A 26,023-nucleotide genomic window follows, 5' to 3' on the forward strand; every position below is an offset into this window, starting at 1 on the left:
TAATATTTTTTATCGTAATTTTCCTTTGTCAACACTCTATGTTATTATTATTATTATTATTATTATTATTATTATTATTATCATTATTATTATTATTATTATTATTATTATTATTATTATTAAAATTATTATTATCATTATTTTCACTATTATTTCTATTATTATTTTTTTCCTTTTTTGGGGGGGGGATAACGATTGTTACCATTAGTTATATATATGTATATATATATATATATATATATATATATATATATATATATATATATATATATATATATATATATTGAGCACAAATTTTCCAGTAAAAAGTAGGAACTAAAGCAGTTAGCATATGGAGTCATGAAAAAGGGTATCAGCCCCAGGCTACCAGAGGCCTCCTGAGGGGACTTTCTGACACGCCCAGGCAGAGATATACCTAAAAAGATCAACTCTGACAGCTAAGACAGAACAAACAGATACAGACAACATCCAGGGACTGTAAACACTGGATGAAAACCCATCACTGCATAAACCACAACGACGAGACAAAGTTCCTCGCCACCACGTCTTGCAGCAGACGCCGTCACACACAGAGGTTGGGGTCTTCCCCGTGGAGACAGAACAGGAGACGAGGACCGTTTGTTAAGGAGCAGAGATTTGTTGTTTCTGTCAGAGCTTTATCTCAACTCGGTTAATTTATGCCTGATGTCTGGATGATAACAGCGTAAAAACAAAAGGGTTAGAAATTAATCAGACACGATCAGAGCAGAACTCAAACAAACAGGGAGCAGAAGAAAAGAGGGGAAATGAAAGTTCAGTTCAGTGAGAAATGAAAACTTCATGGTATGCTAAACACCTCACTGCCGCCATGAAAAGGTGAATAATTTCACCCTCTGTTTTCTTTCTGAGGCCACCAAAACAGCCTCAAACTTTCAGATCCCTGAGCTGTGGTGGAGGTACGACTTGGAATTAGCTTAAACTTAAACAAAGAGTGGGCTCTCATCCTTTCTGTGACCTTGGCTGCCGTGTGACAGGAAGTCGTTTATTCTTGTTTTGAAGTAGTCCAGCCCTGAGGAGATGAAGGAGTGGGTGTCAAAGGTGACATCAAGTGTTTTGTCTTATTTTCAGTTAAAATGTCTTATTATACTTGATATGAACCACTTTTTTTGTATTTGGAGTGGATAATTACTTGGTTTGATTCATTTGTTGGTCACGGACACCAAACTGTTTTTGTCTTCAGTGATATTTTTACTATTTTTTCTCCTGTGTTTGTCTGGAGATCCTACATGTAACCATGGCTGCATTGTTTACATGTGAAATCAGCTGTTAGCAGCCGTAGCATGCCAATGCTAACTGGTGCTAGGCCGGATGTTTCCCTACAAGGCGAGGAGAAGGAGGTGAGGACGACGTGCTGGTTCTCAGGTGTGAGCTAAGAAGTGATGACATCAACCATGGACAAGCTAGCCATGCTAACCCAGCAACAGAGGGAATACCAGAAGGCAGAGTAGCATCATGCATGGCTAACAGAGCAACACCAGACACCAACACCACCATTGAAAGAACTTCACCTGCTGTGAGCAGACAGGACCCAGGATCCAGGAGACAGAGACTGAACAGACTGCTGAAGATCTGAACGGAGACTTCGTTCACAGATTCTGACTTTTAAGTGTTTCACAAACTACAGACTATGAATCTGCAGTTCAGAGCTGTGATCAGACGAGGATGAGGGGGTAAATGATTACTTCAATAGGAGCATAAACCAGCTGTGTGAAAACATCAGGGGGATCATAACTGGAATGATTGATTCATCGGGTGAAAATAAGCTCAGCTCCCGGGGGTGGGCAGGCGATTGGATTTCCGGACAAAAAAATGAAAATAGAAATGAAGCAAACCAAAAGGTGTTTTTTTTTTTCTCTCATTTGACATTTGAGCAGAGACAGGCAGTTATTCAAAGACCCAAAACATATTTATTTCTGCAGGTTGCATTTTAAAATGAATGGTAATGGGACCGCCTGTGCCTTTGGAGTCAGCCCCCTAGTGGAGAGTGGAGAAACTGCAGACTTTTGTCAGCTCTTCTTTGAACATTCAAGGTTTCTCAGTCCTTTGATGGTTTAAAGACGTCACTTACCGACGAGTGACGCGTGCCAGAGTCTGGTTTGATTCATTGAGGCAGATGGGAGCCTCTGTAGGACAAAGTGTGCCTTTAATTCACCCCTTCTGGTTTTGATAATGTATGTATGCCAAGTCCAAATGCATCATCAACACAACTTTCAGTCTCTTATCCTTGTCTCTCCAACTCTGCATCGCTTCAACTGGTCAGTCGGAGAGTTTACAGAAACAGGAGTGGGGATGAGATTTATATCTGACTCGAATATGACAACTTTTACAAAAAGGAAATTATTTGGAAAATTATCCTAGAGCACCCAGCTCAATATCCTCTATTGAAGAATAGAAATAAGACTGTTTGAAACAGGAAATAAAAGAAAAATACAGGATATTTGGTTTATAACAACAGGGGAGTGAAGGGGAAACAAATTGTGCTCATCAAGGTTGTCTTTGAGAGCGTTTTCTTTCATTTCAATCTACAGGATGACAAGCCGCACATCTATTTTAACCATGGAAAATAGAGCCGTTCCTATTCAGAGCACGCACCAAGAACTCCAGGCAGTTTTCTCAGATTGAAGTGAGTGAAATAATAACAGAAAATCACCATACCATCAGAAAAGTGGCTTTAGAACGGACATTACACCCAGTGGTCCTTCGCCTATTCAGAGCAGCAAACGCAGCGTCCATGACTTCCAAAAAGAATATCAAACTGTAGTTTGTTCAACCAGACAACAGAAAACAGAAAAGTTAATGAGAGTAGCTGGGGGATGAATTCAAAGCGCTCCACTTTCAGTAAAATGTGGGTTCTTATTGCAGACACAACAGCCGTTTAGAGACGTTTCCCTTCATCACACAGTGAGACAGAAAGCACAACGCAGATTTCCCTCCATGGAGAACTTTTTCTGTGAGGTGGAAAAGCAGCAGGCAAAGCCAAAGCTACTTTTTCTGCACCATTAATAAAATCAGAGTGGTGCAAAAATCTTCTTCAAACCGTGTCTGAAATATCAGCCCCCACCAGAGCCGGTTCCCAGGAGACCATGATGAATATCAAATATTTCAGGCTCATAAAAGTTCCTTTTTAGACTTCATATACCAGCTTCTCATTCAGATTCATACTTGGGTTCAGTTTTTTGCTCAGGAGAACCCGAACATGCAGATTTGAGGAGCCAAGGATCGAACATCCAGTTCAAGGGTCCTCAACCTGTGGCTCTTTGACTCCTCTGCAGTGGCTCATTTAGCTTAAAAAAATACTGAAATAAAGAATATTTTTTTTCTTCCAGAGGATATTGATGATTAAAGACACTGACACTAAATAAAATCCTGTGTTAACATTTAGTTGAACTAAATCTTCATCCCATCTGTTAATAAAGCCTGCCACCGCTCTACTTCACCTCCCACAACATCAACAGCCCACCAACTTTCCATGCACCTGTGGCTAACCTCAAGTTTTACAGCCCTGGGAAGATAACTACATCTACAAAAAGACTAATCTGGAAGAAAATACTGATTTTAATTCTGTGTGGATGGATTCATTTAACTAACAACATGTTGGATTAATATTCATGATAAATATGTAGCAAGAAATTAAGTAACTACTAAAATGATGAGTTGAGCAATATTATAAATATATGACATTCAATTGAAGTCTTCTTTTAAAATTTTGATTTTTTTTAATTAATTAAATGTCTTTATTTTTGCAAATTTTTGAATTTTGAATTTTTAAAAAATGATTGCAATTTTTTCTACAAATTATTTTTTTTATTTTTTTTTTTAAATCTTTTAAAAATTAAAAAACAAATTGCAATTTTTCTACAAAATTTTTACAGTTTTATTAAAACAAAAAAAAATGAAAGAAAACAATGACATCACCTGTACCATTTTATAATTTTTTTTTAAGTGTTTACATCATTATTCACTAGATTATATTGAGAACATAAAGTCGATTTTGTGGTTCTTGAATTACTTAAATCCATGTTTGCTGAGGAAAAATGGCTCCTCCTCAAAGTAAAAGTTGCAGACCATATGATCCTTGCAGTGATGGACAGCTCCAGCTGCATCCAAACAAACCTAGAAAGTCTGCCATTTTCTTTTTTCAGTTTGCATGAGAATTTTTAACCTTCTGATCAGAAACATGGTTTACTGAGCTGATAAAAGTATGACTCATAAGTTCATGTAAACAAAAGGTGATGCCAGACATAACGGATCAATTTCAATCCTCTTTAATTTGCTCATCATATCTGCCAAGCCAATTAGGATGTGTGATTTGATTGGGCTGATGTTTGTGCTAAGCTGCTGGCTCTTATTCAGGGAATCAGCCATGAGAAATGAGCTTCATTAAGCACACGCTGCAGTGCCCTACAAACAGGAAGAGAGCAGCATCCTCTGAGCGTTTCATTCTGAGGACAGATACCTTCGCATCCTCACACAGACGTGGGAGAAAGTGCCAGATTTAGTTGGTCTTCTCATGTCCAGGTCAGCAACTACTGAAGCCTGATGCTGCGTTTTAGCGTCTAACAAAGACACGTGGAGTTTGAATATCTTGCAGAAATAAAGCATCATGAAAGCAGGACACATGGTGAATCAACTTCTCACCAAAAATCCATCTTCTGTCCACAAAAAGCAACACAGCTACGTCGTCTTCTCCTTTAAAATAATCCATGAGAAGATAAAAACCAAACTCTTAAATCTTTGTTTTCAACAGCCACATGAGACCTGTCTGATAGATAACAAGAAGCAGGCAGGAGGTAATGGAGCAGTCCATCAACACCAAAAATAACACGACCTTGTTGCCACTGTGCACCTGAGACTACGCTGCCGAAGGGAGACGGCTCAGAGCAAACATTCAGTGTTTTTTAACCCTATAGTTTCACATTTCACTCAGGAGGATCAGAATCCTGAGGACTCAGTATCTGCTGATCAATCAAAGACATTCAATTTACAATAAGTGACTAAATTTTACAGTTAACCCTTATAGATTTAACTTTAGAATAAAACAGTCAGTTTTTCCCTGGATTTATCTGCTTCAGTGAGCTAAGAGTTCAGGATTCAATGTATTCGTAAGGATTGTGATGCGGTCGCTGAATGCTTCACGTGCAGTTTAAATGTTTAAATCTTATTTTAATGTTGTTTTCTAAAAGTCCTCTTTATAAAAGAACTGCTGGGGAAGATGATGACTATGAGAAAGATGAAGATGGTGCGTAGGTAAAGAGAAGGAGGACGAGGGGGATAAAGAGAAGGAGAAGGTCCTACAGTCCTACAGATCCTTAGAGGTTTACAGACCCAATTCAGAAGTCAGGAAAATAAATGTTTGGTTTTGTTTGTTTTTGTTTGATGTTTTTGTTTTTTAGATTTTTTGTTTGTTCTTTTTTGTTGTTGTAGTTGTTAGTTTTTGTTTATTTGTAATATTTGTTAGTTTTATTTGTATGTTTTCTTCTTGTGTATTTAACTTGTGAAATCTCTGGTAGTGTTAGCTAATGTAATATCAAAATATAAATAAATATATTCAAAATAAAAAAATAATATATCAATACATAAATACTTATAATAATAATAATAACAATAAAAAATAATTATTACAACATTAAAAAAGCAAATAATAGTAGTAATAATACATAATATTATTATATTTATTATTATTATTGTTATTTTAATTATTTTAATTATCATCATTATTATTATAATTACTATTTTTATCATTATTAGCCTAATAAAATAATAATAATAATAATAATAATAATAATAATAATAATAAAAGTAAGAAGAAGAAGAAGAAGAAGAAGAAGAAGAAGAAGAAGAAGAAGAAGAATATATTACAATTATTATGATTTTAATTTTGTTGGGGTTTTTTGTTGCTAGTTTACGTATATTTGTTGCATTTGTCAGATTTGTTTGTGTTTTCTTCTAGTTTTTCTTGTACAATCTCTGGAAGTGTTGGTTTAAATTCGGTTTCTAATGTTATAATAATAAATAAATAAAAAGTATTATTATGATTAATATTATCAATTATAATTATAATATTGATAATTATTGTTATTGTTATTATTATTATTATTATTCGTTGTAGTAGTAGTAGTATAAATACAGTAGTAATAATAATTATAATAATAATCATCATCATTATAATCATAATAAACGGAAAAGGACACATATTATGTAACAGAAAGGTTTAAGGAAAGAAATTTACGCGTTTATTTTGTAAAAAAATAATAATCTGGGATTAAACAGGTTGGGGGAAACATCCAACGCAGAATCCAGACGGCTGAGACCTTAAACGCACCACTCTTCAGGAGGATGGTGTGAGCTGCCGCGATAGGACGGCTGTGAGGAGAAGCATCAGCGCACCCAGTCGCACTTTGCTTGAATGAGCATTACGGACGAGCTGCTGTGCGCAGGACCAGGGAGCAGACACGGACAGGACGGAACGTGTGAACATCGCAGCTCTGAGATCACTTTGTGACAGATCAGTCACCCGTGAGTAATCCTTTGATAGTTTATACTCAGTCAGTGAACCAAACCAAACAACAGCGTCCTGAATTTAAGGATCTTATCCAAAATAGCGCATTACGCAGCGTCAACGCGTGAGCCTGAGTGAGAAAAACTAACTTTACTCATCAGGTATGACGGCGTTTGGGGTTTGGTGCATTGATGGATCGATTTCCACAGGATGTTTAAAACATTTTATCATTAATTCAAACCACATCATGTTTTCTATTTGGGCTGAAATAGATGTTTTGGGGTTAACTGGAAAAGCTGCACCTGCACAACTTGAGATGATCGTGAATTCAGAGCACATGGTGGTTTACAGGAGCTGCTGTGAGTGATGGATTAAACCTGTTATTTCAGGGATACATACAGCTTATGGATTTTACTTTTATTAAAGTGCTGCTGGCAAAGGTTACATCAGTTTACCTTGCTTATTGCTGCCTTTATTTGCTGCGGAGTGTTGATCATGAATATTTGTGATAACTCTGCCGTGCATTATATTAAATCAAAATGAGGCTGTGCAAACACAACATGTACACGCATAAAAGTAAAAGAGAAAAAGATCTGTGTGTTTCTGTTCCATTTCGACTGACCCTACATGGACTCCTAATTAGCCCCAAAATACCCGTGTCCTGCTGACTTTCAGCTTGATGTGAATCGGCTCTCATTGCAGCTGCTCATTTGCAGAGCTCACAATTGAAAATTAGAGTCCCGCAGGTGAAAATTGGTTCAACTGGTGTGGATCTCAATGATTTTGAGTTTCATTATTTTTTCATAAGGACTCCACAGAAGGAGAGAACCAGGTCTGTTTCATGGTTCATTCTGTCAGCCTGTTGAGTGGCAGCAGCACGGCACAGCTATAGCCTCAGGTGAGACCCCCACAGATGGAGGGGACACAGGAAAGCTCTGAGCCCACATTGCTGCTAATTGAGGCAGCACAAAAAATAGCAGAGCCTGTGTGTGTGACTCATTCCTACAACTGTGTACAGTCCTTTGAAGGTAGAGTCTGCAGGACTTTCCTACCAGAGTGTCAACTTTGACAGGAATAAACCTGCTCTGTCATCTCATCTGGGCCTCTTTACATGTGTGTCAGTGTCTGCAGTGTCCTTTCCTGCAGTTTAATCTGGATCATTGATGTCTTCATGAAATGGTAGTAACATGTTTTGGTCCAAAAAGCCAATAAATCAAGCACAGCAGCATTGTTTCCAGGCTCTCATAGCCCCTCTGTTCAGAACGCTCTGATTTAGTGGGCGTGGCCTTCATATGTAAATGAGCCACCGCTGATACCGCCCCGCTCTTCAGCGTCACTGAGAGCGGCGCCACGAGCTCCGAGTGCACAATGTTTAGAAAACAGAGAAGCTCGTTTACCGTAACATTACAGGCTAAAACAACAGGCTAACTGCAGCTAAAGTTAGCATCCTGAAGCTAACACAGAGACAGGGGGGACACTGAGGAAAAGCTCTTCCATCTGCTCCACAGCACACAGCATTTAAAATACTCACATTTCCAGGGTCCCAGGTTTGTTGGAGGATGGTTGGTAATGCGCCTGGATTCAGGACCAGTCTATTGGCTAGCCCTCTGTTGGACTGTCCAAAGTTGGAAAAGCAGTCGGCCGTGAAGTGACTAGCACACACATGCACAGTTTTACTGAGTGTAGCTGGAAGATTTCCTTGATAAATGAACTCTAGACACTTGGGGAGGGGAGTGGGCGGGGAAGGGGTTCGGGGGTATCTGCTCTGGTGGACCAATCAGGTCATACTTGCTCCTGATTGGTCAAAAAAGAGAATCGCTGACGTCGGCAAATCCCCAAATTCCAAACAGCTCGTTTTAGGTCAGGATTTTACATTCACAAGCACTACTAAGTACAGGTTTTGTCATTAAATATCACATTTTGTGGGCTGGGAGGAAAGACAAAGACCCACACATTTCACTAAAAGACTTAATAAAGTGATTTTTGCATAATATGGGACCTTTAAGGTTCTTTCATTAAATTTTAAATCTCTTTTAACTGTTCCAAGAGTAAGAAGTGAAACATACAGTGAAACATAGTATACTGTTCATATTTTCAAAAGAAAACTCAACACCTACCTTTATAATCTTGCTTTCAGTTGATTGTATTTATAATTATTTTATTTTATATTTTAATTTGTTTTAACCCTTTTTTTATTTTGACATTTTAGTCCTGTTTTTTTTTAAATTGGAATTTTATTCTTTTTTAAATGCTTTTTCTTTTATTATCCTATTTTAACTGATTTTATTATGCATCTGAAGCTACACTTTCTCATTTTACCATATTATTTATCCAACTTTTATTTTATATTGTTATTTTATTTTATTTATTTATGTATTAACACATTTACTTATCTTACTCTCTAATATTTTAGTATTTTTTTTTTATTAATTATTGTTCTATTATTTTTATTTTCTGTCAGAATTCCCTTTTTTGTCTTTGTGTGTTTGAGTAAGTTAGCGTGTAAAAAATATTTTTTCCCATGCAAAGCACTTTGTATTACAAAGTCCTGTATGAAAAGTGCTATACAAATAAAGTTTGATTAATTGATTAATTAAAAACTCCTGACTGTATCGTTAAAGATGGATGATGTGCCTGCCTCTCATGTAGATGCACAAAAACGAAGCCAAAAAAAGTAAAAAGAAATGACTTTCACGCTGCTGATGTGTTGTTATTCAGAGTCTGTGCAGCAACAGCCGTTAATTTCAATAACAATCAGGAAAAGTTAAATCGCTCCTTACTCGTGAGTAAAAAATCGGAGTTGAAAACAGTTGAAAATACAAGTTTCAGCGTTACAGTGGATGTGTAAGATAAATAGAAACTAACAGGGCAAAACTCCTGTTTGTACGGACCTTTCAGTTAGCAGAGTGCATGAAGCGGAAATAGTGTAATTTGTTAAATTTCAATAAAAACTGAGTTTAAATAAAAAAAAAAATTACCGTCAACAGGTGCCTGGTAATATTTGGAGGCAGGCCGGGGCTGGATACCACAGATATCCTCCTCTCTTTTTCCAACACTCCTCTATCCTCTTCACGAGGCACTAAAATCCCACTAATAAGTTTAAAAACCACTTGGTGTGTGTCATGGCAGAAACCATGTTTGGGGAACTGATTGGGCCTTTATTTCCATCCCCTGTTGTGAAGGAGGTGGAAATGTCATCACGCTGCAGGTCCTTGGAGTCCTCCTCAATGAGGCAGATAAAAAGTGGACAAGCCCTTTAATAGCATTTTCAAACCTTTACATGAAAGCTGTTTACGAAAAAAAAAAAGAACTGGAGCTCACTTCAATCAATCTACGTGGAAATTTCTCCTTCAGACATACTGCTGTTGCTGTTAAGTGTTGTGGAGTGGATTCTGCACAGAATGTGAAACATGAAGGATACGGATTTATCTCTGCAGGTAACGCTCTTTGTTGAAGCATTAATGCAGTGATTCCAACATGAAAAGCGTTTTCACTTCTCGGTTTGCAGAAATCCTCCGCTGATATTTAAATCAAAGGAATCGCTTTGTTTGTATGAAAGGATGGTGGAAGTGAAAACCTCGCTCTGCAGGATGTTTGTGCACGGTTTGGCTGGTTTCTCATTTCTCTGCTGAAGGAGGACAGTTTCTCAGCGGACTGTATATTTGAACATTTCCAACTATTGTGTTGTGTAAAGAGCAATGAAAATACCAAGCTCCAAATTCCCCCTGGGATTAATAAAGTATTTCTGCTCCTGGAACATAAGTCTTCCAACGTAAGACGATTGACTTTACAAGAGGCTAAAAAATGGACGTCCTGAAACCTGAATGGCCACACCAGAGGTTGCAAACTAACTCATATTTGGTCCCAAATGTAGCACAATAAAGAGACAAACAATGTCTTTTAAACAACCAAGAGCATAAAACAAAAAGAGCAGCCTTACCGTGAGGGACAGGCAGAACATCAACAGGAAGGCTCAGGATCTAAACCAGGAACCAGTCCGTTAAAAAGTCCAAAAGGGGGCAGTGGTAGGAGATGGGTAGGAGACAGGGGCCAGGAAACCAAACCAGAACTGGCTGCTGGGAAGTCTTTCATGAATGCTGAAAACAATCTGGCAAAGAACTGGAGAACAGGTCTGAGTGCTGGGCCTGGTGCAGGTGAGCTGGGTGCTCCGGGTTTCCTGATTAGGGGGGCGTGGCCAGAGCAGAGAGCAGCAGAGGGGAGGTGAGCGGAAAAATACTGGAAGTGTGAAAATCAGGGGCCATGTGGTTCAAAGGCGATGCCTGGTATCTGGCAATTCATATCAACTGTGCTAGTTTTCGGTACTTTAATGTGTTTATGTGCTAAAAAAATATATGTTTCTTTAACAATAAAATGTTAATTCTTTTCAATTTAACATATTTACCCTTCAGTATATAACCTTGCAATGCTGCATTCATGTCCAGCGTGGAAAATCGCCTACTCTACCTACCCCTCCACTCCCTCACAGTCACAAGGATGCATTTAGGTACCTAACATGGTACCTTTTGATTTCATGTGAATTGGTACCTGGTGCTTTTGACAGAATTAAGTTGGTACCAGGAGCGTGGGGATATTTATTGAGGAAGCCAAGTGAGACAAAGCCCTTCATCTGTATGATTTTTAGGGAGTGTGGTACATAAAAGACTATGTTGCAGCTTGTATATTGCTATTTCCTGTAATGAAAGGACCTGTTAAAGCGCTGATTTTACTTATACACACTTGTTATGTAACCGACACTTTGAACACCGACACACACCCTTTCACTCTCCCACCCTCAGTCACTCGTTCACACTCGTACATCGTCCTCTTGACTTAGCTTAAACATCTTATTAATTTAGTCAACCGCCCACTCAAATGCACAGCTACCCGCTTCATGCACTCTGCTAACGAGCTAATCTCCATGATTTCATTCAGTGGCTTTATGATGACGATATTGTGATTTGATTGGTTTGAGGCTTCCCTTGACACAGTCTCGGCCAATCACAGGTGAGCTGTGTCATGACCGCAGCCTCATCTGATTGGTTTGTCATTCTTGTTTTTTTTTCACCAAGGGACGCCAACTCGGCTTGGCCTCCTTGTGGACAACAGTGTGAAATGTTGTGTTTTCACCACTCATTCCCCACATCACATTAAGGAGGGCGCTGTCCTACACATCGTAAAATGCTCAATAAGTAGAGGAGAGAAATAAGGAGGAGATGACAGTGACGAAACACAGAAGAATTATCGAAACTGTTAAAAAAGAGTATTTTCATTAAATCACAGCTACAGTCTGAAAAAAGAGCAGAAGCATGGCTTCCCTTGGCCTCCAGGAGAAACGCCACTGGTTGGTACCTATAAAAGAACCTAATCTGGTACCCATCCCTAGTTTTTATGCTGGTTTTTCAAAGCAAGATTAAACTGGATCACTCTGATCCAAATACACAGTTTTTGGACCAGTTGTTCAAAGGTAATCTGATGGGATTTTGGTTTTTGGTTTGGATCAAATGTTCAAAATTGGTCAATCAAACTTTCAGTTGGAGTTGTTCAAAAGGCGTCTGAAAAAAACAATTGTTATTCTTTTGCTTTTAACCTCAGAGAGACCTTGTTTCTTTGCCTGATCTGATTCCATTTTATTTCATTTTCTGTGTTTCTAATGTTTTGTTTGAGTATCTGTTTTTCTTATCTGTTTTTGTCTTTTTATTTTATCGACCTTTACAGTACTTGGTTTATAACTGTGGTTGTTTTTCGGCCCCATTTACACAACAGCATTTCATCTGAAAACGCTAAAACGGAAACGCAGAGGGACTGAAAGAACTGTAGTGAAAACATAGGCCTGTAGTTGGCGCTATATCTGCCTTGTGCAGAAGCAGCTTTAGGTAGATCTCCACCAAAGTAGAGTTGAGCCGATCATCTGGTGAATTGGTGAATGCTAAGAGCAGAAGTGGAGCAACAGATGGTTAAAGTTGCTTAAAGTTGGTATGGTAAACTCTTGATGATGATCTGATCAGGCGTTAAACCTGACAAAAAGCGAACACTTTTCAACTCGCGAGCTATTCCAGGACATAATGTAAGCAATTAGAGATGTTGATTATTTTTATCAGAACTTGTTGGAAATACGTATCCACAACTTTCTGTCTGAACCATTCATATGCTTCACCTCACTTTGTATAAGTCAAGGTGTGAATAATTGCAGTAAGTGCAAATAATAGCAGTAATTTTCACAGTCTGAGAGCGACTTATGACTGCGTAGCCGGCACTCTTTGTTGTCAAGCACAAATCAAAGGTTCATATTATCAAAGGGTCTCTTCAGATCAGAGCAGATCAGCTAAAGAAAACAGTTTGAACGACTGTGCAATCATCAGAAATATCTTAACTTCTTTCTTCCTCTCATCTCCAGGAGGAACAGTCTGCAGCAATGGACAGGACACAAGACAAAATGTTCATTATTTGCCTGCTGATTCTCAAACTGCCAATGGTCAGTCTTTATTTTAACTTCTTCATTCAAGGTCAGAGGGTTTCACACTTTGATCTGAAGCTTTTCTGCTGATCTGCCTCCAGTTTGAGATGGCCAGTGGGAAAGTGTTGGAGGAGACGTATCGAAAATGGGTCCAGTATAAAGAAGACTGCGTCAAAATGATTGAGAACGAGCCGTTTCCTCAAGGTGCGGACAGTGCTCAGTCTTTCTGATACAGGGAGGATGTGGAAAACACCAGGGATGGAAGTTTGTTGATTCTGAACTTGTGTGTTTTCTGTTTCCTCTGTAGCAGGGATGTTCTGTAACAGGACGTTTGACAGATACGCCTGCTGGCCGGACACTCCTGCGGGCTCTGTGGTCAACATTTCATGTCCTTTCTACCTGCCCTGGTTTGACAAAGGTACGCCTGCATTTATTTCAAACAATCTTCACAAATTTACCTTTGATGTGTTTTTCTCACACTTAGATCCTGTCAGAGTAAGAACTGTTAGAGTTAACAGCTGACACACAAAAAGGGGGAGGGGCCAGGTGCATGTTTATGAAAAGCATTTATTAAACTCCAAAAGTCCACAAAGGAAAAATGAAAATTCAAAACTCTTCAAAATCAAAAGCAAATATTCCCAAACTCACAAAAAAATTAGTGTATCCAAGACTAAAATAAATTAGATAATCAAAACCACTTAAAGACGCTTCATGGAGGATACTACATAGAAAACACTAAAGGAAGGTTTCTACACAAAGTACACTACACCAGTGATGCTACAGGGAGGACGCTATGTGGAGGATGCTACATGTAGGACACAACATGTAGGACACTACAAGGCATGCTTCATGGAGGAAGCTACATGTAAGACACTACACAAAGGACACCATACGGAGGACACTACCCACTCCACTGATGATGCTGCAGGGAGAATGCTAAGAGGAGAACACTACATGGAGGACGTTACTTGTAGGACGCTACACAGAGCATGCTTCACATAGGATGCTACATGTAGGACACTATACAGTGGACGCTACATGAATAACACAACACAAAGAACACTATACAGAGGACACTACACAGTGGACGCTACATGGAGCATACTTCATGGAGGACGCTACATGTAAGACGCTACATGAAGGACACTACACAAAGGACACTACACAAAGGACACTACACAGAGGACACTACATGGTGGACACTACACTGATGATGCTGTGGGGAGGATGCTATGTGGAGAACACTACATGGAGTATGCTACACAAAGGACACTTCATGGAGGACGCTACATGGAGGACGCAACATGTAAGACACTACATGGAGTATGCTTCATGGAGGATGCTACATGGAGGACACTTTATGGAGGACGCTACATGGAGGACGCAACATGTAGGACGCTACATGGAGCATGCTTCATGGGGGATGCTACATGTAGGATGCTACATGGAGGACACTGTATGGAGGATGCTACATATAGGTTGCTATACGGGCATACTACTTGAAGGATACTACACAGAGTACTTCACTTGATAGGATGTTTTCTTGAAACTACAGTCAAATTGAAGATTTTTGAAAACTTTGGATTCATGGTTTTGTGCAGACGCTGGGAGTCTTTGAGAGTTTTTGGTTCTCAAACGTCACAGCTGAATAACTGAGGGTTTATTCTGATTGGCTGGCAGAGGTTTCATTTAACCTTTAGATTTTCACATCACTTTACCCATTTTCTGTGTGTATTCTCGAAGTGTTAAGACTAGTAAGCTAGCTGTTTCCACTCAGTATTGGTGTTGAGCTCAGACACAAAGCTCATATCCCTCCAAGGTCAAGTTTATCATACAACAAACAGCTCACATAATAACAGCTTTCTGCTATTTTCATACTGACGTTTATTCTGTCCAGTCTGTAGCTCCCACGCTCTGAGACCTGTGAGGAGAAAGCCTAATGACCGATCAACAGATTGTGTTTGTGTCTCCTCCTTTGTTTCAGTGTCCCAGGGCGCGGTTCGGCGGCGGTGTGGCCCTGACGGCCTTTGGGAGAGAGATCTCAGCGGGCAGGTGTGGAGGGACATGTCACAGTGTGAGGAGGAGAAAGAGGTCACTTCTCAGGAGGTATGGCAAGAAAAATGTCCCTGGCCTGAGTTGTTATTTATTTCTACTTTTTTCTTTTCGTCTGTTAAGATAAACGATCTGTTTCTCCAAAGCAGTAATGTTTTTTTTTTAAAGTGTAGGTTATCTGTTGAGATGCTGTAAGGTCTGGGTTTATCTTGAAGTTAACATCATGCCCCCTGCACCTGCAGTTTTATTTCTGCTGTAAACTTTGTGTAAGGATGATGTCTTATTCGGTCGGGGTTGTGACAGCCTGAAGTAGTAGCTAATGAAAGGGTAATCATTCATTATTTTCATGCAAATGACTCCCTGAATGCCACTGCAATTGCTTCGGCTCTACTTCATCCCGAGGGGGGTCTGAGGTTGTGTTTCGATCTAATTCACCCTTTACAAAAACTAACTGCTCCCATTTTGTCCTGCAGCTGTGGTTCAAACAGCTGATGGTGAGCTTCAGGATCTTGTACACGTTCGGCTACTCCCTGTCTCTCTTCATGCTGGTGACGGCGCTCATCATACTGCTGAGCTTCAGGTGAGCTCTGCAACAGACGCTGCCAGAAACTCAACGTTTTCATGACGGATCAGATACAGCACAGAGGAACAGGTGGTGCTATGAAAGACAAGGACAAGTGCACTTACATAAAATTAGCTAAAAACATGGAGTTTACATTTAGTGTATAAAACAATAACACAGTGAAAGCCAACAGATTCAAGCGAGCAAACAAAATTCATTGGATTATTTGGAAAGCAGCAAAGAGAGAGGTTAAAAAACAAAACAAGAACATCGATGCTCCAAAAACAATCAGTAAACTATGGATGAAAAGTGTTTTTTCACGTCTCCTGACAGGAAACTCCACTGCACCAGGAACTACATCCATGCAAACCTCTTCCTGTCACTCATACTGCGAGCTGTGTCCGTCATCGTTAAGGACACCATGCTGGATCGCCACTGGGGACGGGAAATCATGAAACAGACAGACGTGAGAGAGATGCTCAGTCACCAGGTAGATCTGGCAGTAAACCACTCATTTATTATTTTTTAGAAACTTTGCAGCACATTTTTAAAAATTTGAATCATGTTTTTTATGATCCCTTTCCCCAGGCTGCCATTGGCTGCAGAATAGCACAGGTGATGATGCAATACTGTGTCCTGGCCAACCACTACTGGTTCTTCGGAGAGGCGATTTACCTGTATTCAGTGCTCATTGCCTCAGTGTTCATCGACAACAACAAGTATTTGCCTTACATCTGTCTCGGCTGGGGTAAGTTTCTGGACTTAACGTGCGACATGCTTAAAAAGGACATATCATGCTTGTTTCTCCTCTTCACTATGCCAGACTAGGATGCCTGTAAAGCATTTCTGCCCTCAGTACAAGTCATTTAGTTCCTTCATTGCCCCACAATATCGTTCTCAATATCCTCATTTTAGGCCATTCTGAAGATCTCGTTGAAACGCTCCGTTTGGAGAATGACCTCCAGTAACCTCGCAACGTCACAGCCTTTTGTGCTCTGATTGGTCAGTTCTATCAGAGGGGGTAGAGCCAGGGGGTGGTTTTTGCAGCATGGCAGTATTTACAAAATCGCCACATTGAATGGAGCAGACCGAGCGAGTTTGCTGTTTGCCAAAACTTCACTGTAAGGCATTGTACGACTGGAAGTGACAAGATTTACTGGTGTTTCTTCACATCACTTCACTTCTATCTCATGGACGATCTAACATTAGTGTTGTGTAATTATAATGCCGACTCATTCCAGTAGATGGCGGTAATTCACCAAAACCTGCATAGACAAATAGCGTTTCCGCCGTGCATTGTGGGAAACAGTATGCCAGGTAGACTGGTCTGTTGCATACTGAGAAATTTTCCTGAATCAGTCGGACATCCAGGGATTTTTAGTATACTTCAGATTTTGCAAGTTTTTGGATACTGACTACTACATAATGAATTTCAGTCAAAATAGTAGGCACTTAGTAGGCGGTTTGGAAAACAGCCACAGTTTCTTTTCTTCCAAACAAAACATATTTTTACCAACAGATGATAAACTTAATAGGGCGACAAACTCTCAGCAAACAGACACCACCACCATGTACCGCATCACACACAAAACGAGACAGCTAAGCCATGAAAAGCTAACATTAAGCTAACGTTTCGGTATTCAGAAGCTATATTATGTAGCTTCTTAATACAGTAACATGTGCCTTTCTTAGTTTATGAATGTCCAATCACTTATGAAACGCAGCCCACCGCAGGGAAGTACGTTCACTGCGAACTTGTCACTCTGGTCTGACATCAATGAAGCTAGCTGTTAGCTGTCCTGTTGCTTTAGCCCCATTAGCAAGATTTTTATAACGAGTGATTTTGAAATAAAACCAACAATTCAAAACAAAACACTAATATTAAGTAGCTAAGGATTGGATATCTGATAAATATATCTGTCGATATCATTCCTTCACTACGCCTGCACACACAAAACCAAGGGTGAAGGGGTAGAAGTGGGATTGGCCCTTACACGTGTTTTGTGTTTTCCGTAGGAACGCCGCTTGTCTTTGTTGTTCCCTGGGTGGTAATGAAGCTACTGAAAGAAAACAAAGAGTAAGTGAGTTTGACTGACATCTTAAAGACGTGTTACCTTATTGAAAAAGTAACGTCTACCCTCTTCCCAGGTGCTGGGCTGTCAACGAGAACATGAATTACTGGTGGATCATTCGTTTCCCAATTCTCTTTGCTTCACTTGTAAGAACGACGTATGCTAAGAGTGAACTGCTGTCACCCCACGTTGATAATTCCTTTCATCGTTTCCTTATAAAGACTAACAGGTATTTTGATTTCCTTTTCAACAGATCAACTTTCTCATTTTCATGAAGATCCTGAAGGTGATTCTCTCCAAGCTACGAGCCAGCAACCAGAGCGGATACCCAGATTACAAGCTCCGGCAAGTTTCCCAGAATAAATTCATTTTTCCCTCTCTTCATAATTAGATTTGCTCAACTCTCCTATGTTTTCAAGCCAAGGCCGTGGCCCCCTGGCTCTCACAGGGAATCAGTGATGATGGTAGGAGGAGGAAGAAAGATGAAGCCAGAAAATAAATGTTGATGACTGCTGTTTTAACTTGTTCTGTCAGGCTTGCCAAGGCAACCCTTACCCTCATCCCTCTGTTTGGGATTCATGAGATCATATTCATCTTTGCTACAGATGAGCAGACAACAGGCGTTCTGCGCTACATTAAAGTCTTCTTCACCCTCTTTCTCAATTCATTTCAGGTAGGTTTAACAAGCTCAATCAATTTCTCGTTATGAAATGCTCTCATGCAGAAAACATCGGACACATTGTTTCATCTTAGCTGCAATTTTCTGAACTGTTGCTTTGTTTCAGGGTTTTCTGGTGGCTGTGCTCTACTGCTATGCCAATAAAGAGGTTTGTGGATTTGTCCTTTACTCTTACTTTAAACCTTTACTTCCATCAGCCATTAATCTGCAGTGACAGCCCTCCATTCTGGGTTTAGGTGAGGACAGAGCTAAAGAGGAAGTTACGCAGCTGGAGGAGAGAAGCTGAGGTGGTTTGCTGTGGACAGTGACTAGCCGTGTTTGACTCACGGGTTGAAACTTTCTCCATCGCCACAGTCCCAGAGCGCGAGCGATCCTCTGGGACAATGGCAAGGCCGATGCCTGATGGGTCACAGACTCCTGACAGTTCATTGGTGTTTAGACATCCAGTTCAGCCATCGCTCTCACAGCCAATCGAATCATCGCTGCACTGTCCACAAGAGAACACAGACAGCACCCAGCAGTGCAGGGATCAGAATGATCCCAGACAATCAGCTGTGCCAGCGCAAGTGTCATTCATCATTCATCTTCAAGACCCTGTGGAGTTACTCCCACATGCTGTAAATATAGACTCAGACTGAATACATTGCCGTGCATTTTAAGGTCATGCTTTGTTTTGTTTTCTGAAAATATGTTAACTGTATGTGATTCTATGATTGTGATTATTTGTTAGTCATTTTTTATATAAATTTTACAAATTGTATATTTAAAAAAAATGAAAAGAGTCAAGGCTCAAGACCAAATATGGTTATTTGATTCAAGCTGTTTGTGGTAATTGGTATTGACAGAAAATGGGATGGTATTGTAAATATGAACATGAAAGTACAGTAAATATTAAAATAAAGAGTTTATCTAAAAACTGTGGAAGCCCATTTCCACCAGTAAATAAAAGAAGTTAAAACAATGAGATTTAAAAAAAAAAACACGAAATCATGACATTAAAAGTCAAAATCATAAGATGAAGTGTGAAAAACAAAAGTCAAAATTATGACAATTTTTATTTCATGATTGTGACTTTTTAATCTCATAGTTTCGACTCTTTATCTTTAAAAGATGAAGTTTTAACCTATAATTTTGACTCCATATCTCATAATTATGAGTTTTTATATCGGGGTTTTGACTTTTTCTATCAAATAATTTTGACTTTTCAACTCATAATTATGAATTTTTATCAAATAATTTGACTTTTTGTCTCTGATTAGGCGTTTTATCTCATAGCTTTGATTTTTTAATCTCATAATTATAACTTTTTATTTATTGATTGATTTATTTATATATTTGTTCATTTTTTATTCATTTATTTTATTTTATTTTATTTCATTTTATTTTATTTTATTTATTTTATTTTATTTTATTTTTTTTACTGGCGGAAGTGGGCTTCCATCAAATCAGTATAATGCACGTTACCTTAAAAAAAAAAAAAAAAAAAAAAAAAGTATTTACTGGGAGTTCTTGATAGTCGTTTTGCCGAAATGTTTAAGGTGGTTGGTTTCCTCTTTGTCTCGATGGACTTCATTACCCAGAAGCGCTTGAGAAGGGAAGCGACCTTACGTCACTAGCGTCGCTGGCAACGGCAGAGGTTGGAGCGGGAAGAGCTTAACTGCTACAGTAAACACTGTCAGCCCTAAACTAATGTCCAGCCGGGAGATGTGGAGTAACAACGCGTTTTTAAAATGATGTGAAACAAAGTGTTTTCTCTCTTTTGGTCTGTGGAAACCGAGAATGAGCACTTCCTGTCGGTTAGATAGCGGTGTGTTTGCTAGCCATCATCTCTACGAGCTTTGGGAGCGTCGTTAAGTTTGAACGGGGCTGAGAATCATCAGGTGGATCATCAGATGGCTTCCAAAGGTAGTACTGGCTTAAAGCAGTGAATCAAAGTCATTTTCTATGGTTATTTAAAGCTGTACAATTCTTAAAGAGCAAGAAAAGTTGTCGCTGTAACTCAAAACATCATTAAATGAAAAATGAACCGACATGATTTGACTTTGCAGGTTGGCAGCATCCTTATGTCAATATATTCAAACATGTCAAAGTCGAAGATTGGAAGAAGTCGTCTAAAGAAGGGGATGTAACAACATGCATGGTAACTTCAACACACCTATAAGAACAAGAATAAAAGTCAAATAAAAGATTTTGCCTAGCCAAAGAATATCACTTCAAGTATTAACCTAATACCACTTCTTCTTCCTCCAGAACAAAACACTAAAATGCTCAGTGTTCCACATCAAGGGTCCTGTTCCTGCCAACAGCTACATCCTCATACCCAAAAACAGCAACCAGTCTCTGGGGCTGACAGGGCACTACTTCTACCTTCTCTTCAGGCCAACGCCGGGGAAATATTTCGTGGTTCACCTGGATGTTTCTGCAGAGGTACTTTTTTATATTCAAAACTAGGCCTGCCACAATAACAAATTTTGCTAGCTGATAATTTTCCAAAACATTATTGCCGATAAACAATATTATTGTCAATATTATTTTGATTTCTTTTCCATTTTTTCATTGATGTAATTATGATTAATGGGATAATAAAGTGAGTACACCATATCAAAAGCAAGAAACTTTAATTTCTTAAGAGTATTTAACTGTAATTAAAAGGTCAGGATCTTTTAAATAAAATAAATCAAACAAAAAATATAATAAATTTAACAAACAAGAAAGAGAAAAAAATACAATGAAAATGAAATGGACTCTCTTTTAGAAAAAAAATACATGTCAATGAAAATAATTAATACTAATCAAAAACAATAAAACATCGACCCTGTCTCTAAAGAAAAAACAAAACTCCAAAAAAACAACAACAATAAAAACTATAGCCTAAATAAAAGGGAGTTTATACAGTTCCTGAATTGTTTGTAACATGTACTTTTTCCCAGTCAATCCGTACTGTCTGTCAAACATTTTTAACATTTCTGGCTTTCAACTGTATTGAAGGGCTGCATTTCTTTCGCAATGAAGCTGTCTTTGAGCGCCCACCATTTGGCGCTTTTATTTCTATTTACTTTGCAGACCAAAAGCCTCAGTAAGAGCGGATTGTCAAAGAACAAGGCTCTGCTGCACCTCCCCTTCTTCCTCTTCTTCGTCGCCACTATTTTCAAACAAATGCGACTTATCAGCTTGTTGGTGTTCATGAGCTCACACTTTGTTCATTCTGATAAAAAACAAAATGTTCCCACACTGGGGCTATGGCAGGCGGCTTAAGAACCGTATCTTTGGTGCCATCACTCATATTAGCGCGTGTTTCCTCCTTACCCCTCAGGACGCTCGCTTCAGCTCTCTCCGTGTGTACGCGAGAGCAGCCCCGTCTTCACCCCAAAGATCACATTTTTGACAGATGCTCACTCCGCTATAAATCCACTAAATCCGCTATAGAACCTATGCACCCTGATGTTAGGAAAGATAGACGTAGTGAGCCATCTTCTCATTCAGCCTCTTTGGTGGAAAGAGAGGAGGAAAACAAACATGCATGCACGTGTCAGTTTATCCAGGCTGGCAAACTTACCGAGGACGTTTTTATTTATCGTTCGGTTAATTAATTTATTGATTACCATGACAGGCCTATTCAAAACTTTCCATTAAACTCATCATTCATTTTAGCATCAACATTAATGATTTTATTTTGAAGAGTCATCCACAGCTCTGCACTAACAGCGTATAAAATGCTGGATTTTCAGTCACTTTTTGGCTCCTCTCTTTTAGGTCTTTGTCCCTCTGATTGAATTCACTGTGTTTTTCTTAAACGTCACTGGTATCTTGGATGTAAAGTCTGGTTTGATCTGAAAGATAATTTATGCAAAAGGAACACATTTTCTCACCCCCTCCCTCTCACCGTCTGTGTACAAATCTGTAGGAGGGTCTGGTGGTCCGTATCTCCTTCTCCAACATGTTCAAAGAGTTCAAGTCCACGCCTACCTGGCTTCAGTTTCCTTTCCTGTGTGGAGCTGCGAAGGATTCTGTCTATGAAAGCACGGCCAAGTCTGCAAGACACGGTAACAGAAACGACCTCAGCTCAACTGCACTAAGACATGAGACATTTTTTGGATGTATTTGTGCTCATAATTTAGTTTTCTGCAGCATCAACTATGTCTATGCTGTGCAGGTTTGGTGGGACCAGCTCCTTCCTCAGTGCGTTGGACCTGTCTGATGCTTGATCTGCAATACATTCTTTCCATCTACCTCAACCGCCGCTACTGTCACCTGAAGAGCGTCAAGCTTTGTGCCAACATGGCGGTGAAAAACATGTTTACAAGTGACCTGCTGCTGGATCCAGGTAGGAGTTGTTTTACCTGCAGGGCTATGACTGTCTGCACTTCTTTACAAGTGTTTTTCAATTCACACACTTTAAAGACCAAAGAGTTGTGGTGATGCTCTGCTTCTCTCATACAGATAAATGTTCCACAAAATGTAAATTGCATCATATAATATAATGCCGTCTTGTTAAACACGGCTCTATTAAACAGAGCTGTCAGTCTGTGAATACACCATCAGCGCACAACACAAGTGATTCATATATTGCATGAATCACTGAGTACTTCCCACTGCCAAAAACAAAAGCAGATTACATGAATCACAGCATACTTTACCCTTCACTTATTAATATATTTAACCTACACAGAGAACATAGAACAACTCGTTTAGAAAAGAGCCAGAAGGATCTTACGTATAATGTACCCACGTAAAAACCAACAAACCCACTCTGAAAACACTGAAATGTAATGATCTGATTGACTGTAAAACAATCCAAACTATGCTCAGAGTCAAAAACTTGCAGCTTAAACCCAGCCTACTGATGAAATGACAACCTGTATTCACACCTTCAAAGACCGGTAAATACATAAAAACATACCACAACTTAAAACCTCTATAGATTAATTATTAATTAACACAAACATAGTTTAGCCTTATCTAATGGCACAGTTTACAGTCAGCTCTGTCTTTTTATCTGGGCTTAAAAAAAGTATTTTAAATTTATTAGACAGGCTGATGCTCAGTAATATATAATACATTTTATTTTGGGCAATAATATTTGTACAATCATAGTTAAAGTAGTGAGTCAAGACAAATGGTAATAATGTGTATGTTTGCACCACCCCTGATCAGCTGATCAGGATGAAGTTTAAAGCAAATATAAACCACAGAGTGACAGGGGCACTTCTGCTTGCGCTGACTTTATACACAGAAAACGCCCATCTGTAAACACTGATGAATGATCAGGGTCAGCGTGGAATTGTTTTTTCTCCAGCAACCGTGCGTCTTGTGCGCATCGGAGCGGAACTGCGCTGTGCGCAATGCTGAGAGCTGGGAGCTGTGAACGGCAAATACCCACCAGAGCTCTGTCTTTTATCAGTTTAGACCGTGATATGATCCAACCATGAGCGTGAGCTCACATGAGAACATGGAGAGATGATTCGCTTCTGAAAGATCACTGTTTTTTGACAGGCAGCGTCAAAAATTTTTTGTGGCATTCTCAAAGTTTTAGTTGCATATAAGAGCTATGTGCAATGAAATTTATGTCTGAAACATCAGAAAAAGAAAAGATCATAATACAGAAGGCATGGCGACTTTTACTTTGTCGTGGCGGTGTGCCACGATCCAGTACATGTAGCGGAAGCCCAGCCATACAATGCGTTCTGAGAGCACTTTTTTTTTTAAATAAAGATTGAACATGAAGGACTGAACTGAATACAAGAGAAACATGTTGGAGGCTCCGCAGTCACTAACACAGCATCTATAACATGTTGCATTGTTTTTATTTTTACATAACTACATCCCCACCCCCACAAAAATCAAACTATTTTGGAAAAGCTTTGGCGGCCCACTTGCAGTACCTTCGGGCCGCGGCCCACAGGTTGGGAATCACTGTCTTAGACCAACTGACTCATTCTACCCCTGAGGGCAAAGAGGACATCCAAAAAAATACAAATCTTTCCTGACATCTGTTTCCAGACCAGGCAATCTTATTCTCCGTTCGGCTGAAAGTTTTCAGCTCAAGGTTTTTTGATTGTCACTCTTCACTGTGGTTAGCCCCACATCCCTGCTGTCCTTTTTATGTGATCAGTCAGTGTGACTTGATTTAGTGTTTGCCTTCAAAAGTACTTTTGATCCTCTTCTCTCTGAAACTGGAAAGTGATACCTTGCTGCGTGTCTGAAAAGCTTGCACCGTTTCATCCACTTTGCAACTTTTCTGCAATTTTCTCTTTCAACAGGAGTTTCCTTTGGTGAAGCAAAGCTGATGGGTCTGGCGTCTTCTCTGGGGACAGGTCCAATACCAAGAGAAATGTCATTCCCTGTTGCTAAGGGAGGCTTTTGGCATGATCTATACGATCACATCAGGTAAGTCAGCCTCAGCTGGGACCAGAATGTTACTCTTTTGGGTTAAAAACATCATGTCTAGAGGTTTTTATCGAGTCCGTTGTACCGAGGAGTCTCTCATCTCTATGCTGACAGGTTTCCATCAGCGGGGACAAAACTACCCTTTGACTCAATTCAGAAAGACGATTCCAGCCGGACTTCCAGTGAGTCATATCATGCTAATATGTTCTATATGTTCTATACTTAACAAGAGTTATTCTTTTGTCCCTTTGCTCCGTTAAAGCTTTTTTCCTCTGACGTCAAAAACGTTTTGTTGTGTTCCACTTAACCCTACAGTAGAAGCAGGTAATTTAATCATCAATCATTTGAAGCTTTATTCTTATGGTATGTTCATCTTTCCGTCAACAGGGGGCAGTCAGGGTGACTCAGGGATTTGTCCTGTTCTGCTTTTCACCTCTTTGTTCACTGTATTAGCTTAACCTTGATGTAACTTGACCTTGACTGCTGTCTCTCTTCCATTGGGCTTGAAACGCGATGATAGAATCGGCTGTTTTGATGCCATATAACATAAAAGTGGTGAAGATTTTGATGTTTTAAAGCACCAGTGTTGGAAAGTATCCAGGTATTGAACAGTTGGACAAATTGAGTATCATGTTTGAGAAACATCCGAGGCTCCTGTGATTTTGTTTGTGATAAATTTTCAAATATTTCACAAATTTTGAAATAAAAAAATGCAAAACATAAAAGAAAATACATATTTTGAAACCTAAATTTTTCCAAAAATTAAAAAAAAATGCAAAAATTTTATAGCTATGCAAAAAAAAAACATATTTTGGAACCTAAATTTTCCAAAATTTGCATTTTTTTAATATACATGCAAAATTTCAAAAAATTAATATCAAGAAAAAATTGACATTTTAAAAAATTTAAACCCAATGACATTTCAAAACTGCAAAAAAATTAAAAACTAAAATCAAACAAATTTTTTACATTTAAAAAATACATTTGAATTTGATACCTTACTGAAAATATCATGGTACTCATCATTTTTTTGTTTGCTAGTATTTTCCAAGGCTCCTGTGGTTTTGTTTTTAATAAATTTTAAAATATTTCACAAATTTTGAAGTTAAAAAAAAATTGCAAAACCTGAAAAAAATACATTTTTTGGAACCTAAATTTTTCCAAAAGTAAAAAAAATTGCAAAATTTAGTTTTAGTTTAAGTATTCAAAAATAAAAAAATACATATTTTGGAACCTTAATTTTTCCAAGATTTGCAATTTTTATAAATATGCAAACATT

General features: G+C 38.9%; 2 protein-coding genes across 2 annotated transcripts in view; both read left to right on the plus strand.

The window, feature by feature from the left end:
- The first annotated feature begins 10,497 nt into the window (after nucleotides 1-10,497).
- Nucleotides 10,498-18,999, plus strand: LOC141785262 (glucagon receptor-like). The gene is made up of 14 exons (XM_074663455.1): nucleotides 10,498-10,692; nucleotides 12,933-13,010; nucleotides 13,094-13,196; nucleotides 13,300-13,410; nucleotides 14,977-15,098; nucleotides 15,518-15,624; nucleotides 15,940-16,096; nucleotides 16,195-16,354; nucleotides 17,623-17,683; nucleotides 17,755-17,824; nucleotides 17,932-18,023; nucleotides 18,213-18,351; nucleotides 18,464-18,505; nucleotides 18,594-18,999. Exons 2-14 carry the CDS (start codon nucleotides 12,951-12,953, stop codon nucleotides 18,663-18,665), a joined length of 1,296 nt encoding a protein of 431 aa, XP_074519556.1. The 5' UTR covers nucleotides 10,498-10,692; nucleotides 12,933-12,950; the 3' UTR covers nucleotides 18,666-18,999.
- Nucleotides 19,000-19,942: 943 nt separating this feature from the next.
- The window catches only part of wdr90 (WD repeat domain 90), a 28,529-nt gene continuing 22,448 nt past the window's right edge, over nucleotides 19,943-26,023 (plus strand). Inside the window, exons 1-7 of the mRNA XM_074663732.1 lie at nucleotides 19,943-20,262; nucleotides 20,406-20,497; nucleotides 20,608-20,784; nucleotides 22,262-22,400; nucleotides 22,511-22,681; nucleotides 24,618-24,744; nucleotides 24,859-24,926. Of these exons, the coding sequence (XP_074519833.1) occupies nucleotides 20,250-20,262; nucleotides 20,406-20,497; nucleotides 20,608-20,784; nucleotides 22,262-22,400; nucleotides 22,511-22,681; nucleotides 24,618-24,744; nucleotides 24,859-24,926 (787 nt within the window). The 5' untranslated portion in view covers nucleotides 19,943-20,249. The remainder of the gene's footprint in view (nucleotides 20,263-20,405; nucleotides 20,498-20,607; nucleotides 20,785-22,261; nucleotides 22,401-22,510; nucleotides 22,682-24,617; nucleotides 24,745-24,858; nucleotides 24,927-26,023) is intronic.

This window comes from Halichoeres trimaculatus, unplaced genomic scaffold (genome assembly GCF_033239565.1).
Source record: "Halichoeres trimaculatus isolate MK-OKI-2021-1 unplaced genomic scaffold, fHalTri1.1 fHalTri1_scaffold_23, whole genome shotgun sequence".
Lineage (NCBI taxonomy): Eukaryota > Metazoa > Chordata > Actinopteri > Labriformes > Labridae > Halichoeres > Halichoeres trimaculatus.